This window comes from Tyto alba, unplaced genomic scaffold, assembly GCF_018691265.1.
Source record: "Tyto alba isolate M040663 unplaced genomic scaffold, T.alba_DEE_v4.0 Super-Scaffold_9, whole genome shotgun sequence".
Classification (NCBI taxonomy): Eukaryota; Metazoa; Chordata; class Aves; order Strigiformes; family Tytonidae; genus Tyto; species Tyto alba.
The window spans coordinates 12,843,897-12,857,183 of record NW_024881330.1 but is presented as its reverse complement, the minus strand read 5'-3'; the positions used below and the strand labels follow the sequence as shown (position 1 = coordinate 12,857,183).

The 13,287-nt window shown below is 42.6% G+C and overlaps 1 protein-coding gene across 14 annotated transcripts in view; it reads right to left on the bottom strand.

Annotated features, from left to right (window-relative positions):
- Positions 1-13,287, bottom strand: part of MTSS1 (MTSS I-BAR domain containing 1) — a 129,695-nt gene that overhangs the window by 34,588 nt on the left and 81,820 nt on the right. For all 14 annotated transcript variants that reach the window (XM_033005749.2, XM_033005742.2, XM_033005739.2 and 11 more), the window contains exons 4-5: positions 2,427-2,511; positions 1,079-1,170 (exon numbers count right to left, since the gene is read on the bottom strand). In XM_033005749.2, the coding sequence (XP_032861640.1) occupies positions 1,079-1,170; positions 2,427-2,511 (177 nt within the window). The remainder of the gene's footprint in view (positions 1-1,078; positions 1,171-2,426; positions 2,512-13,287) is intronic.

The window sequence follows — 13,287 nt, the reverse complement described above, 5'->3', positions numbered from 1 at the left end:
AAAGGAGGTCAATGTTATTACTCTTCTATAGATGGAAAAACAGAAGCAGGCTGGTGGCAGGCACTGGAACTGTACTGCGGCCAACTGCACCCCCAACACCCAAGTCTACCCACTAAACCCTAAATCTCACTGCCACTTTGGCCAGGGTCACCCCTACCTGCAGGAACCCAAGTGATGCCTCCCTCCTGCTCATCACCTGCTTAACACTCTGCAGCACAGTGTGGAAATTTTTTCAAGAGCTGCTGATTTAGCTGCTTCTATTTGACTACAGTAATAGTGGAGCAAGAAGCAAATCCTCTTTTGAAGGCCAAGCACACTCCTTCCCATCAGTTCTCACCCTCATCAAAATAAACTATGGTGATGCTGGCTTCCTTCAGACATAGTAAAAGTCTTCAGTTTTCAAGGGTCAGTGGTGAACTGAAACCTGCTTCCAGCACCTGCGCTAGAGGGCCATCATCCCCAATACAAGTTTTGCAAAGCCAAAGGCACCTACCAACATGTCTTTGCTGTGCAAGACTGCTGCCTCCTGCTCCCTCCCCCAGGAAGGCCCCTGGAGCCATCACCAGCACTGCGGCTCTGAGCATCCCGTGTGCAACCACACAGCTTTCCCATTCCCCAGGTGCACATTTCTGTATCGCATCAGATATAAAATAACGATGCTGGATATTTTACAGGGCTGTGCATTCTCCAGAGGACACTATGTCTGAGGCATAACATGATCTTACAGTTAGCTTTTAACTACACCCCAGGGCTTTGCAGGGATAGATGCAGCATTCCCAATCCTCAGCACTACTGGAGATTATACAGTGAGAGTGGGTTAACAGAGCCAAAACTAGTCACTGCTTACCACTGTAGAAAAAGAACCCATCCCTTGGGGTCCTGCAAACTACACCTTCCAAATGTATGTGCAAGGGTTAAAAGTTGGTCAAGACACTTTGGGAGAGGAGTGTTTTAGAAGAGAAAAGTTGCTATACATATTTCAGCAAGTCATTCAGTTCCCCAGTACAAACATGAAAAGAGGAAGAAAAGCTGATATTACAATCTTACTCCTATTAAAGAATTCTTCCTCTGTAACTACCTTTTGCATGGTCTTTATCCAGTTGATTGGCCACTTTCTTCCACTCTTCCATCTGTTCTTGAAGTGGGTTTATCAGACAGTCAATTAAAGCACTAATTTTGTTGAAAAAACACAAAGAGCAATCAAATCCTGCAGATGCCCCTATTCTTATAGAGAGAGCCAAGGTCAATATTGGAGTATTTTTACTTTTTGCTGCGACAGCTACCAGTGTCACAATGTAAATATCAGAACATGAAAATGTTTATGCTGGAGAAAGCAAAAGAAAGGACTGGATCAAAAAAAAAATCCACATCACAAGATAACCAGAATTACTGCACAGAAGTTCAGGACAGTGAGGAACAGAGTGTAAACCAGAGGAGTGACCCGAAACAGGGCCAATGTAAACAGTTTGATCCTACTCATCTGTCACACAAAGAGCAGTTTGAATGGATACTCCGGAGACTGGATAGGTTCATGCAGCCATGAAGATTAGAAACTTAAATAACACGTGTATATGCACAAGAAGACAGAGGAGTTGTACAAGCGAACAACATCCTGCCCACTGATGTGCCTCATCTCTCACCAGCGGAGTCTACGATACAGCACTAGTAATGCTTCCACTAATTAATGAGGTTGGGATTGAATCATTTAAACAACTAACTCTGGGGTAACTAGAGACTAAAGTTGTCTCCTCACAGCTAAATTCACAAATATCTTTATTTTAAAAGGGAAAAAACATACCAGGTCATCAGGCAAATGGTGAAGAATCATTCTGGTTCACCTCAGCCCAAGTATAACTTTTAAGTCTGGTTAAAAAAGGGACACGTGCAAACTACTACTTACTACAGAAGTGGGTTGTTTATGTGCAGCTCAGCTTACACATGAGTTAATCCTCTCCCATTACCTCTACAGTTTAACTGCAAAAAGAGGAGGAGAGAATATGCATTTTCCATACTTGTTTGCTGAAAGTTTCTCTTGGCCGCAAACTACTTGGGCTCTCCAGTAAGCTGAGGAAGCAGCACAACACTTGCTGCTGCTTTAAAACTTAGTGACATAGCTTTGAGTCCTGAAACAAAGACAGGTTGGTCACATCAGCAGCCGCCTGCTCAGCACTGAGCAACAGGAACTGACAGTGGGAATTTGCAGCATTTAGAGTGATTTGAGGTGACATGCCCAGTCCCCAGAACACGCAGTGAAATCCTGCATGTTCCTAACAGCCAGTGTGCTGCGGGGGAGGAAACAACTGCTGTTCTCAGTGACATGGTCAGAGATCAGCTGGAAAGTCAGCGCTGGTGAACAGCTTTAGGTGTTTCCCAGTAGCAAATGAAAGATGAACCTCGAGCTTTGGGCCAGGTACAGAGTCACTCACCTTGAGAACTGCCGAAGTTTGGACTCTATACTTCTGTGCCTCATACACATCCTGGTGAGAGCAGACCCAATCTCCCTGGTGCCACCTGAAAAACAAAACACGAGGCAGGTGAGACCCAGATGAGATTCCTGCCTGTGCTGTAGAGGCATGCCAGCCAGAAGGCAGGTGGCAAGTCTTCCAGAGCAACTGTAAAACAGATTAATAGTAACTGTAGAATCGACCAGGCTATTAACTGGGCAGACCTCAGAGATATCTACCACCTTGGGAAGAGATTAATTCCTGTTCATCCAGAGACTGGAACTGAACAGCTAAACACAGTTTAAACACAGTTCTTCCCGGCAGCTTTATGTGCCACGAGGCCCAACTCCATGGCAGAAGAGTTAAAAGAAAGGGCTTGAGATGTCAAAAGACAAGAAGCAAACTGGCAAGCCAGCGGGCATCTACAGTTTATTTCCACATTTTGGACATGACTCAATGACCCAATGACTCAAAAGGATTTTGATCCTCCAGAATAGGTAACTAATCCTACATGACTGACACATATCATCAGTGTATCACATGTACCTGACATCCCAGACCATGCAAATATAATTTTTCATGACATTGCCAGAAGGTGGCACTATTTGTTCTATGCCCTCACTCAGTTTCTGACAACTGCATGACAGCAAGAATAATTTTTTGCAAGTGTTCCTCCTCTGAAGTTTTCCCCTTTAAAAGCACACATTCTTCCATTTTCCACTTTAATCAGCATTACCAACTTTGATCAGCCTACTGAATTTCAATATAATTTTGTTTTGGTTAGTGTTAGTTTTGATAATTTCTTAGTTCCTATCTGCTAGCCAAAGCTACTATTCTCAGGGTACAAACATCAATCTTTGTACAAAGCTTTTCTAAACTGCAGTATGCTCTGGAACAGTGAAGATATCAGCATCTATTTGAAAGTCTCATTTGATTATTAAAATAACCTTAGACTTGTAATATACAGTAAAATATCTGCCTTAGGCTTTAAAAAAGGTATTGTGCCAGTAAAAATATTTTCCTATTAAAGAAACTTGAAAATGTCAATAATTCTATGTATTTTTTTAAGCACGAAAACAAGTCTTCATCTTCCTGCATTCTTGCAGAATTAAATCCTGTGCCCATGAAATAGCTCTGGAACAAAGACACCAACTGGAACAAATTGTGGCTATTTGGTATTTTCCATTGTTTGAAAAGATAAACAGAAAGTCCTTTGTCACTTGCCCAGTTACTCATGTTTTTATAAGGAGCTTTTGAAATAAAATTATTTGGTAACACTGAAGAGCTGTAGCCTCGCTGTGTATGGGTAGCTGGGAAAAGCATATGGACTCCAGCCTGGATCCAGACCCATCTCTTCCGGCGATGCTGCACTTGCACAAGCTGCAATAAACTCTGGTAACTTGAAAAGCAATACAGAAGAAGATGTAATGGAGATAAAGCAACTGGAGGAAGAGGACAACGTCCACAACAAAAAGTGGGTCTCTGTCCCAAAACATGGGCATTTTTCTCTGGAGCTACTGCCAAATAAAAGCAACTCTTAGCCTAATGCAGCACAATTCCAATGGCAAAGATGGAGAAATGAACCAAAAACTTCTCCAGCCATTGGCAGAACAACTTTCAACTGACTTTAAGTAAAAGGCAGGTTTTTCAGGTTGAAAACTCATTGAAATACTGGAATATTAAGGACTGTCAATGGTTAAATGACACCGCCTTCTTAAGACCATTATATAAAAAAAGGAAGAGTCTTTTCAGAACAATAAGTAGGAAATAAGGCACCATGTGTTTTGAAGACTAGGAAACAAGGGTCAGTTACTATTAATATTAAATTGCAAGGTAACAAAATTTTAACTGAAACCCCAATACCAAAGAATAAATATATCCCCATAACACATAGTACAAATGGATGTGCAAGCTCAGCGAAACAGCTATACAGATTAGATCTATTCAGTAGTAGTTGTGTTTTTAAAAAAAAAAAAAAAAACAAACCACAACAAAAGAAAGAAAGCCTGGAATAAAAAGATTATTCCACAGAAAAAAAAAAAAAAAAAAACCCAACTCAACTGGTTGGGGATGGGGGGAGTTACTGGTTCTTCCCACCTTTTGAAACTTCATGTTGCCTATAAGTGTTTACAAGAGCATGGAAGTCTGAGTTGTTAATTTTATTCTGTGAATAAAGACTACACCAACACATTGAAGGAAAAGGGAGAAAAATGGTTTTGAGGAGTTTTTAATGCCCCTTCTGGAAACAAGGTGTTGCAGAAGATGGGTTTAGGAGCCTGCTCAGGAAGGGGAATGAGGGGTACTGCTGGAAGGTTTGGGAGGGCTGAGCCAGCACCTCAGCTTGGTCAGCGTGGCCCTGGGCAGTGGGTCGGGGCTGGCGAGGCTCCAGTTTAACGCCCCATGCCGAGGTGTGTTGGGAGTCAGAGTGCTGGCATGGGGCAGCGAGGTGATCTGAACTCCTGAAGCAGCAGCTCTTGCCAACCGTTTGTTGAGAAAGGTGCTGGTCAGCCCTCCCTGAAGAGCACAAATCCCTCCCAAATAGCACTTAAATTTTAAACTTAGCCTCCCTAAAAATGAAGCGCTGGGGAACACAATCGCTCCAAATGGCTATGACAAGAAAGGATTCCTCTTCCTCTGAAAAACTCTAACTGGCTACAATCAGTAAACTGAGTTTACCGATAAATAAACCGAGTTTACAATAAACGGAATTCAGAATTTAACTACCTTGGAAATAAGACTTCTGCAGTACTGCAAAATATCAACATAATGCTTGCAGCGAATGCACGTCCCCTATACAGTCTTTCTAGCCACCCTCTCTGCTCCTCTTGCTATAGGACCATTTAAAGAGTTCTCAACAGACTCTTGCCGAAAGACGGCCGGTGCTATTGGACACAGACAGGAGCGAGCTTTGCTTTTATTCCTCACAGCCACCTCATTTGCAGCCTGCTGCCATCCTACCACATCCCCAGCAGCTAATGGACATGCTAATGGACATCAAGGGCGGAGGGGGGCATATGGAGGGCACCCACTGAAAAGCTGTTGTGTGCCAGAAGCTTCTGCCCAGCAAAGGGGAACTGGTCTCTGTTCAACGTGCACTGCTACAATACAGTCACTATGCATTTGCAGCTTCCATTTAAAAGCTAATGTTACTGGTGTCTAATGAAGTGTAGGAGAGAGAACCAACGCAAGAAACAAGGGGGTTTTTAATTTTGACACTCACTTGTTTAGCAGAGGCGAGAACCATGTCCAAGCATCCCAATATACCTACCCAGGTAAGACAGCCCACAGAGGTATGGATATACCTCCTGCAGAGTTTCTGGATGCTGCAACAGCAGCAGCAGCATTTTGGAAAGATCACTTCCTCCGATACACCAAAACAATTTGCATTTTGGGGGTGCCTCAGCAATCCCCTGTTAAAAATCAGCCACCAGACTGAGGGAAGGGCAGTGCAGCCCATCTCCTCCCATGCCCAAACCACACCGCTCCTCCTCGATGTATGAAGTACTCCAACAGCACCAGAGTTAAACAGAGCTTTACCATCCTGTTCCCAACTATGTTATATGTGAAGAATCAAAATACTTCCTGAGAAGGCAAAAAAATTTAAATACAGGCCTCTTGCCAAACCTCAATTTATTGAGTTGGAGCACCATGGCCATTACCAATGCCAGGATCATTAGCAGGAAACATGTGTGGTGCAAAGGGTTTATCTCAATGGCCATCAGGTTGCTGCAAAGGCTGGTTCCAACCAGCAGAACTGCATGGATGCTCCTGTTTCCAAAGGACTGGGATCAGCTAGCTACACAAACTGGAAGAAGGGAACCATTTTGTACCTCTGCAGTGGTTTGAAAATGTCCAAACATAACAAGTGACATAGTTTGGATTTGCTTCTTTTACCTCATCTCAACCAGACAGCCTTAGCAAACAAGAGTAACATATGCTTTATATTAATTATCATTCGATGTTACAGTAGGTTTTTACTCACAGAAGGAGTGGGTGGCCAACATGCATACTCTGCAAGCAGAGATGGACCTTATAAGCAACGTTAACATGTGTGCAACTCCTAGTATTGGCTATGCAGTTGAGTATTCAAAATCTGATAAGAAGTTTAATGCACTGGGCTATGCCACAGTGTTACAAAACCTGCCTCAGCCTCCACAATAATTTACAGTTTATCTTTTCAAAAAGACCAGCTCCATAAGTGACTAAATTGCCCATTTACTCAAGGCCAGAGCCAGAAGCCAGGAGGGCATAAGACCAAGTGGAGATAACTCCTTTTTCAGTACTATCAACACACAAACTTAGTGTCAAAAAGAGCACGGCATTCTCCAGTAGCTACATTTTCCTGAAGAGAAATCCTGACGCCACATTAGCAAACTTTTAATCAAACTAAAAGTATGTTGGGTGGGTGACCTGGGCTCCATTCACAACTCTGGAGCCATGCAGGTTAAACTACAGTGCCTTGGACTCGCAGTTTATAAAATGAGGCTGTGAGCTATCTGCTTCTCTGACATACTACAATAATTCATCCATTAAGGCAAACAATGCTTGGGAATGGTGTAAAGTAATACTTTGAAACCGGAGACGAGAGCCATATTCATCAGAATTCCCACTCAGAGAGAGTGGCTTAACAAAATGCTCCTGTCAAATTTGATTAGAAAGTGGGTGATAACATCAGCCTTATTTCTCATAAGTAAAAGGCAACTCTGCAAGGCAAAACGTGCTTCTGCTCCCACCTTCCTGGCTTCTCCCTACTCCTGCCTAAACCTGTAAGAGACCAAAAACCATTTTCATGTAAGGTAATTAAATGAAAGCCTATGGACCATGACACTACAATGAGTCCACTATAAAGGCATAAATGATTTTCTTTCGATGCTTGCTTGTCATTCAACATTGCAGAGAGGCAACAGGGAGGGATTGTAGGAAAGAAACTCAATTGTTTTATTGGAGTCATTATGTTTGTATTTAATAATGATCATATATCAAGGAAATTATTATTTGATGAAATGTGCAGCTGTACAACTGCATGGCCTCTGTATACTCCAAACAACCGACTACAATCAACCTCTTATCTTCCTCCTCTCACTTCACTGTTGAGCAACCCCAGAAGGCTCAGAAGATGACTGCCTTTCAGGAAGTGCCTTTAAGGCTCCAACTTATTAACGAGCTCATCTTTATCTTCAAGCGCAGAATCCAAATGTGCCAAATACTTCCCTCCTTCCCAAAAGGGAGAGAATGATGAAAAATGGGTGTAATACTTTTGTAATTTCTGTAATTTCAAAGTTATCAGACAAGGCTTCCTTTTTCGAACAAAGATTAAAGCAGTAGCGGAACAGAGGCTAGATTATTAAATACAACTCTGAACACAGAGGCTATGACAGGATGACTAACAGTAGGACATTTTAAGTTAATGGTCATTACTCAACTCTTATCCAAACTCACGCTGTTAGAAGAGCAAGCAGTTTCCACCACTGATTACACACGGCACAGACCTGCAAAAACTCTTTATGTGGATACCTCCGTGAAACCCAAGGATGATGGGATCAGTGCCAGGGTGTTACAGTGGACAGAGAAAAAATGAGGGCTTTTACCTAAAAGTGACCAGCACAGGGGTTGTAAGCATTACCAGTGGGACAGAAACCTGAAAGTGGAGCTATGGTAGCACACTGTTTCAGGGTGTCAACAGCCTCCAGGTAGGGCTTGTAAGTTGGAAAAACACATCAAGAACTGCAGACAACAGAGAGTAGATGTTTTTCAGCATCTACCAGCCAGGAAAAGAAAACAGAACATCCTTATTCCTACAGCTACTATGAGTCTTTCTGAACAGTGATTGGCAAAGTCTCTTAAAGTTGCTGCTCAAAGCCAGCAAAAAAACATTTCCTGAAGTATTAGGAAAAAAAAAAAAAAAAAGTTTTACTTTAGACATCCTTCAGAGAAGACTGGATTAACAAATGCAGATTCAAGGTCAAACTCACCTAAGGATTTTAGATTAACTGAATTTAAGAAAACCACTCTGGCAGGCTGTTGTCATGTACTGCATCTCTGTGGTTATTGCAAAGGAACAGCTTGCTTGCTATGTTCAGCTGAGTGCCCTTTTGGGCAAATTACTTGGAAAACATATTTAGAAAGGCCTGATAGGAAGTTGTCACATTTGCTAAAGCCCCATACGGTCCAGACAATCCTGAGAAGAAAATGCGGTAGGTGGTTTATTTTCTCTTTTGCAGAAGAAACTAGCATTTGTTCATGGATGGGACTAGCAGGATCTCAAACTGCATTTGCATTGATTTTAAAGGAGGAAGAAGAGTTAAGGAGAAGAGTGGGAGTGGCAGCTAGTTATAGCAGTAAAGAAGCAAAAGGAACAGGAAAGCTGAGCCACCCCTAGCCCACAGCCTGCTCTGGCAACTGACAGCTTTAGGAAGTCCTTAAAACAGACTGTGACCGTGTTCCAGGCAGTATGTTAAAGAACATGCAAGAAAGCTCTTATGACTTCTGATCTAGCTTATTCCTCTGCTCAGCAGCATTTTTGCTTACCCTAGCTGTTTTCCCAGGAGAGCACTGGGCAAAATCCTTGCCCCCTGGGAGTCAACACAAACATTGCCATTAAAAAATCAGGGTCAGAATTTTACCCGTGCACACAGAGGTCACTACACAGTCTGTCCGACATACTAAATACAGTCATGAACCAGCCCTGCTATGATCTTTGGACAGTTTGGGTTTAGTCAGCCTTCAGAGCATGCTGAGAAGCTCATCCCGTGGCCCTCTGCTTTTAAAGAGGATGTTACACGCACCTGCGGCTGAAAATGCTTTGGGCAAGTTTAAGTTAAGTTATCGTAAGATGCATCGATTCAATTTTGGAGAAACCTAGAAGTCTGTCATTGACTCACAAACTTGTAAGAAACACAGAATTCATCACTGAGCCATGACATCCAGTTAGAGAGCAGTAAAAGTCCATGCAGAAGTGTTTCCCAGTAACAAAAGCCTCAAGTTCAAGTATGTTTCTGTCAGGAATGCAAGCCAGCCTGGTCCCTCCTCCTCTCCTTTTCGTAAGCAGTGTTGCCAGAACAGATAGCAATGTTTTGCTTCTGGAAATTTCTTTCAAGAACTAATATCCATCCCTCCTCACAGGTGCTTGTTGCTCATTTTTATGAATCCAGAGTTCCACATCAAAGTTTTAATGACACAAAAATAAAGCATCGCTAGAAACAGATTTGCTGAGAGGAGCAAATACCACACTTGTGTTTTCCACAGGCTGTTATTTACATTTTATTCTTTGGAATACAAATAATTTCATTACTGAAGACACACAGGGTCTGCTAAACATCTATACTCACAATGAAGCTGTGCCCACTAGTATCACCCACACCTTTTTTCCCATTTCTTTTCAAATTTATCGTCAAATATATTTCCAAAATCACTCAGTGAATAGTTACGTAAACCTAACAGTCTTAATCTGAGCAGATCAACTGCTTTGCTCCAAATGCTACACCCACTAATGGTTTAAGAAAGGCTGGCAACATGAGTCATCAAGCTTACTCTCCAAAAAAAAAAAAAAAACAAAAGGAACATGCTAATAACAAGGACTCTCTGTAATGTAAAGGGAATTCCTGAAGCTGCTGAAGAACGTGAGGCCGAGCCTGTGCAGTATTTCAGAGTAACTCCTCACTTTTGTAGCATCTCAGAGCTGAGCTGCCAGATTTCTAAAGGCCAGCTCCATCAGCCAGGGATGCTCACTGCACCGAGGACCATGCTCCACTGTGTGCTCCAGATGGTTGAAAGACAAAGATCTGGTTCAGACCTATTTAGATCACCAGACTCATCAATCTCCATACCTTCACAAATCTGGCTCTAAATGAACACTTAATATCAGCCTCATGTGTGAAGGAGGCAGTAACTCAAGATCCCTATGTTTTTCTGAAGTACAGCTCTTATTTCGTCTGGGCACTGCTATGAACTGCGATATAATCTGATTAGACGCCAGCAATATTCAATGAGGGGAAGGGATAATACACTTATAGCAAATGGTTCATAACATCACAAGCAATTCCACTGCACGCTCAGCAAAACATGCACGGCTTATTTTGAACTGACAACTTCCAGAGAGGCTGTGAAAAGCCTACAGGTATCTCTCCTTTTTGTGTTTAGCTATCAGCCTTGAAAATACCTCTGGCCCCAAAAGTCAAAAGCTCCTTAACTCAGGTATCCCAACCACCTGTGCTGCTGTTCCCAATCCAGGAAGGATTTCAGCTATGACCAAATGGCTGCTGATTCCAAAGCACAAAATCAAGCATGATCAGGACAAGCAGGTGCAAAAAGCAGAAGAAAAGATTTTATTTTATTTTTTTTTTTTTAATTCAAGTCAGCAGATCTAACCGAAACCCTACAGCAAGCAGATCTGCAGAATAAGGCAGTGCTATTTTTACATGCTGTCACTTCTTCTAACAGAGCACACTTCCTTAGTGAACGGAGAGAAAGATCATGGAGGGACAAAGGGAGGTAAAAATCATTCAAACCACCTTAATAAATTATCAGTTCAAGAAATTTTAGAGGAAGGCCGTTATACAGACTACAGAAAGGTAGTTACATAGAGATACAGCACCATCAACCCATCAAAAGACTGAACACACACCTAAGCACTGAGTGCAGCATCTTAGTCCCTGGGTGCCAGGGGAAGCTCTGCCCCTGCCCCAGGTATTCAGGGATGTGGCTCCCTCTCACTGGGGCAACCTCATGCCTTTGCTCAGCGTTAATGATCTCTAACTGCAACTGGTATATATGGGGTGGATGCTGGCAGTGATGTTCCAAAAGGTAATACATTCTCTTTTCTGGTACTTTCTCAAGGCAGCTGCTCTGTATGCACCAAAGGCCATTTAAAAATAGCCTCAGATATGTATTGAAATACCCATGGCTCAACTTCATCCCCCCTGATTTATTTACTGTGCCTCCAAACTCATTTCAACTTGGTTTGGTAGAAACCTAGATATTAAAAACACACCGACTTTGCAGACTTCTCCTCCAAAACTCAGGAGACTCAGCAGCAGACACATGGAGAGCCTGCACAGCTCTTTAATTGAGTGGCAGATAACAAAAGGGTAACAAGAATCCAGGGCACTAGGGTTTACAGTTATCTGGATTGCCCCAAAGCTCATTTTGCCTGGTGCTATATATAAAGACAGCTATCCTGTTCATCAGGTCAGCTCTCAAACAGTTAACTAGTTTTGTTCTCACTGATAGGCTTTTTTTTTTTTTTTTTTTTACGGCAGCATCCCACTTATTTTCAACTTCATCTTCCTCAGCTTTACTACAATATAATGAATTTTCACAAAAGCAAAGGAGAATGTCACCGCATGGGTTTGACACCAGCTGGCTGCTTAAGCCCACAGTATGAAGGAATTTGATACACAACACTGAACTTGGCTTCAAAAAAAAGTAATATTCCACCTGTTACAGAAAGTGAAATGAGGACAGTCATCTCCAGGCAGAGAAAATAGAGATCTTTGTGCTTTTGGCCACAAACATGCTTCGAAAGACACAGCAAACTCTGAATTCATACTTTTGAATTTAGAAAAGGTATGGGCATTTTCTCCTTGTAAGCAGCAAGTGAAGCAAGCTTCACACCAGAACAAGGCTGCATGCAGATCAGGTGAGACAGCTTACAAGCACAGGACCGTGGCTCCCCAGATCTTTGACTACTTTGAATGCACAGATTCACATGCTCCGCAGGCAAATTCCTGTTTATCCCACAAATCCTTCCAAACAATCTACGCTGTCAGGCTGCATTTAAAGTGTGCCTGCTTAAACCACGAAGAGTGCAGCAGGAAAAAAGCTTCAAGAGTTCTTTGATTCACAGAAAGAAAAAACCACATCTTGTAGAAAAGATCAAATGAAGCTGCAGAGGTGTACAACATTAGAAACACGGCATACAGCAAGACACTTAGCAGTGCTGACTGGCATGCAAACACTGAGGACGTGCTTATCTTTTTCTGTGAGGACAGAGCAACTGGTTTTCTTCTTCTAAACAAGCTCCCTTGGACTTGTAACAGACACGTCTCAACCACTGGAACAGCAGATGCATGTAAGTCTGCTGCAATGCACACACATGCAATGCACACCAGGTTTGTAAAATCTGTGCAAGAAGGCTAAGTTTTTAAATATCAATCACCCTTCATAAAAACAACTGCAAGAAGCTTCAGGAAACCAGGATTTAAATCAATGAAAGACTAGAAACGAAAAGATAGAAGGAAAACAAAGATGATTTAAGAACGGGGCTTTGCAAACACTGAAATTTAAGCCTTGAAAAGGGAGCAGAATCTGTCCTGTGCCCACAGAAGTTGCTTTACACCACTGCTTCTCCATCCTTTCAGTTGTTCCTTCACTGCAGTACAGAACACCTCTTGTACCTGCTCCCCCTGAACAGCTCCTAAGAGAGGAGCAGGAGGCAATTTGCACCTTACGCTCCACACAGGACAAACCTTCAGAGTACTATTACTATTCTAGCCAAGTCCTGGTCATCTTATAGTCCTTAATCATCACACCAGCTAGGGCTGGGCAGTTTTAAATAAGGCTGTGATCCCATATACAGGGTGCTGCTAAGGTTTTTGTAGCAATAGCATGCAAAACTATGTTAATACCCTTCTTCGGGGATGCTCCTCCTTCCACAGCAGGGAAGTCCATATGCCTGTGCTGCTCCCCTCCAAATACTGGTGTAACCTGTCTGGGTATTGGTCCTTTCTTTCAGCATCTCATGCAAAAAACAGGGAGACAAAAACAGGAGGCACCTCCTGAGGCCATGTGGTCTGCTCCCCCACTGAAAGCAGGGCCAGCTCTGATGAGGTTCCTGGGGGTCTGT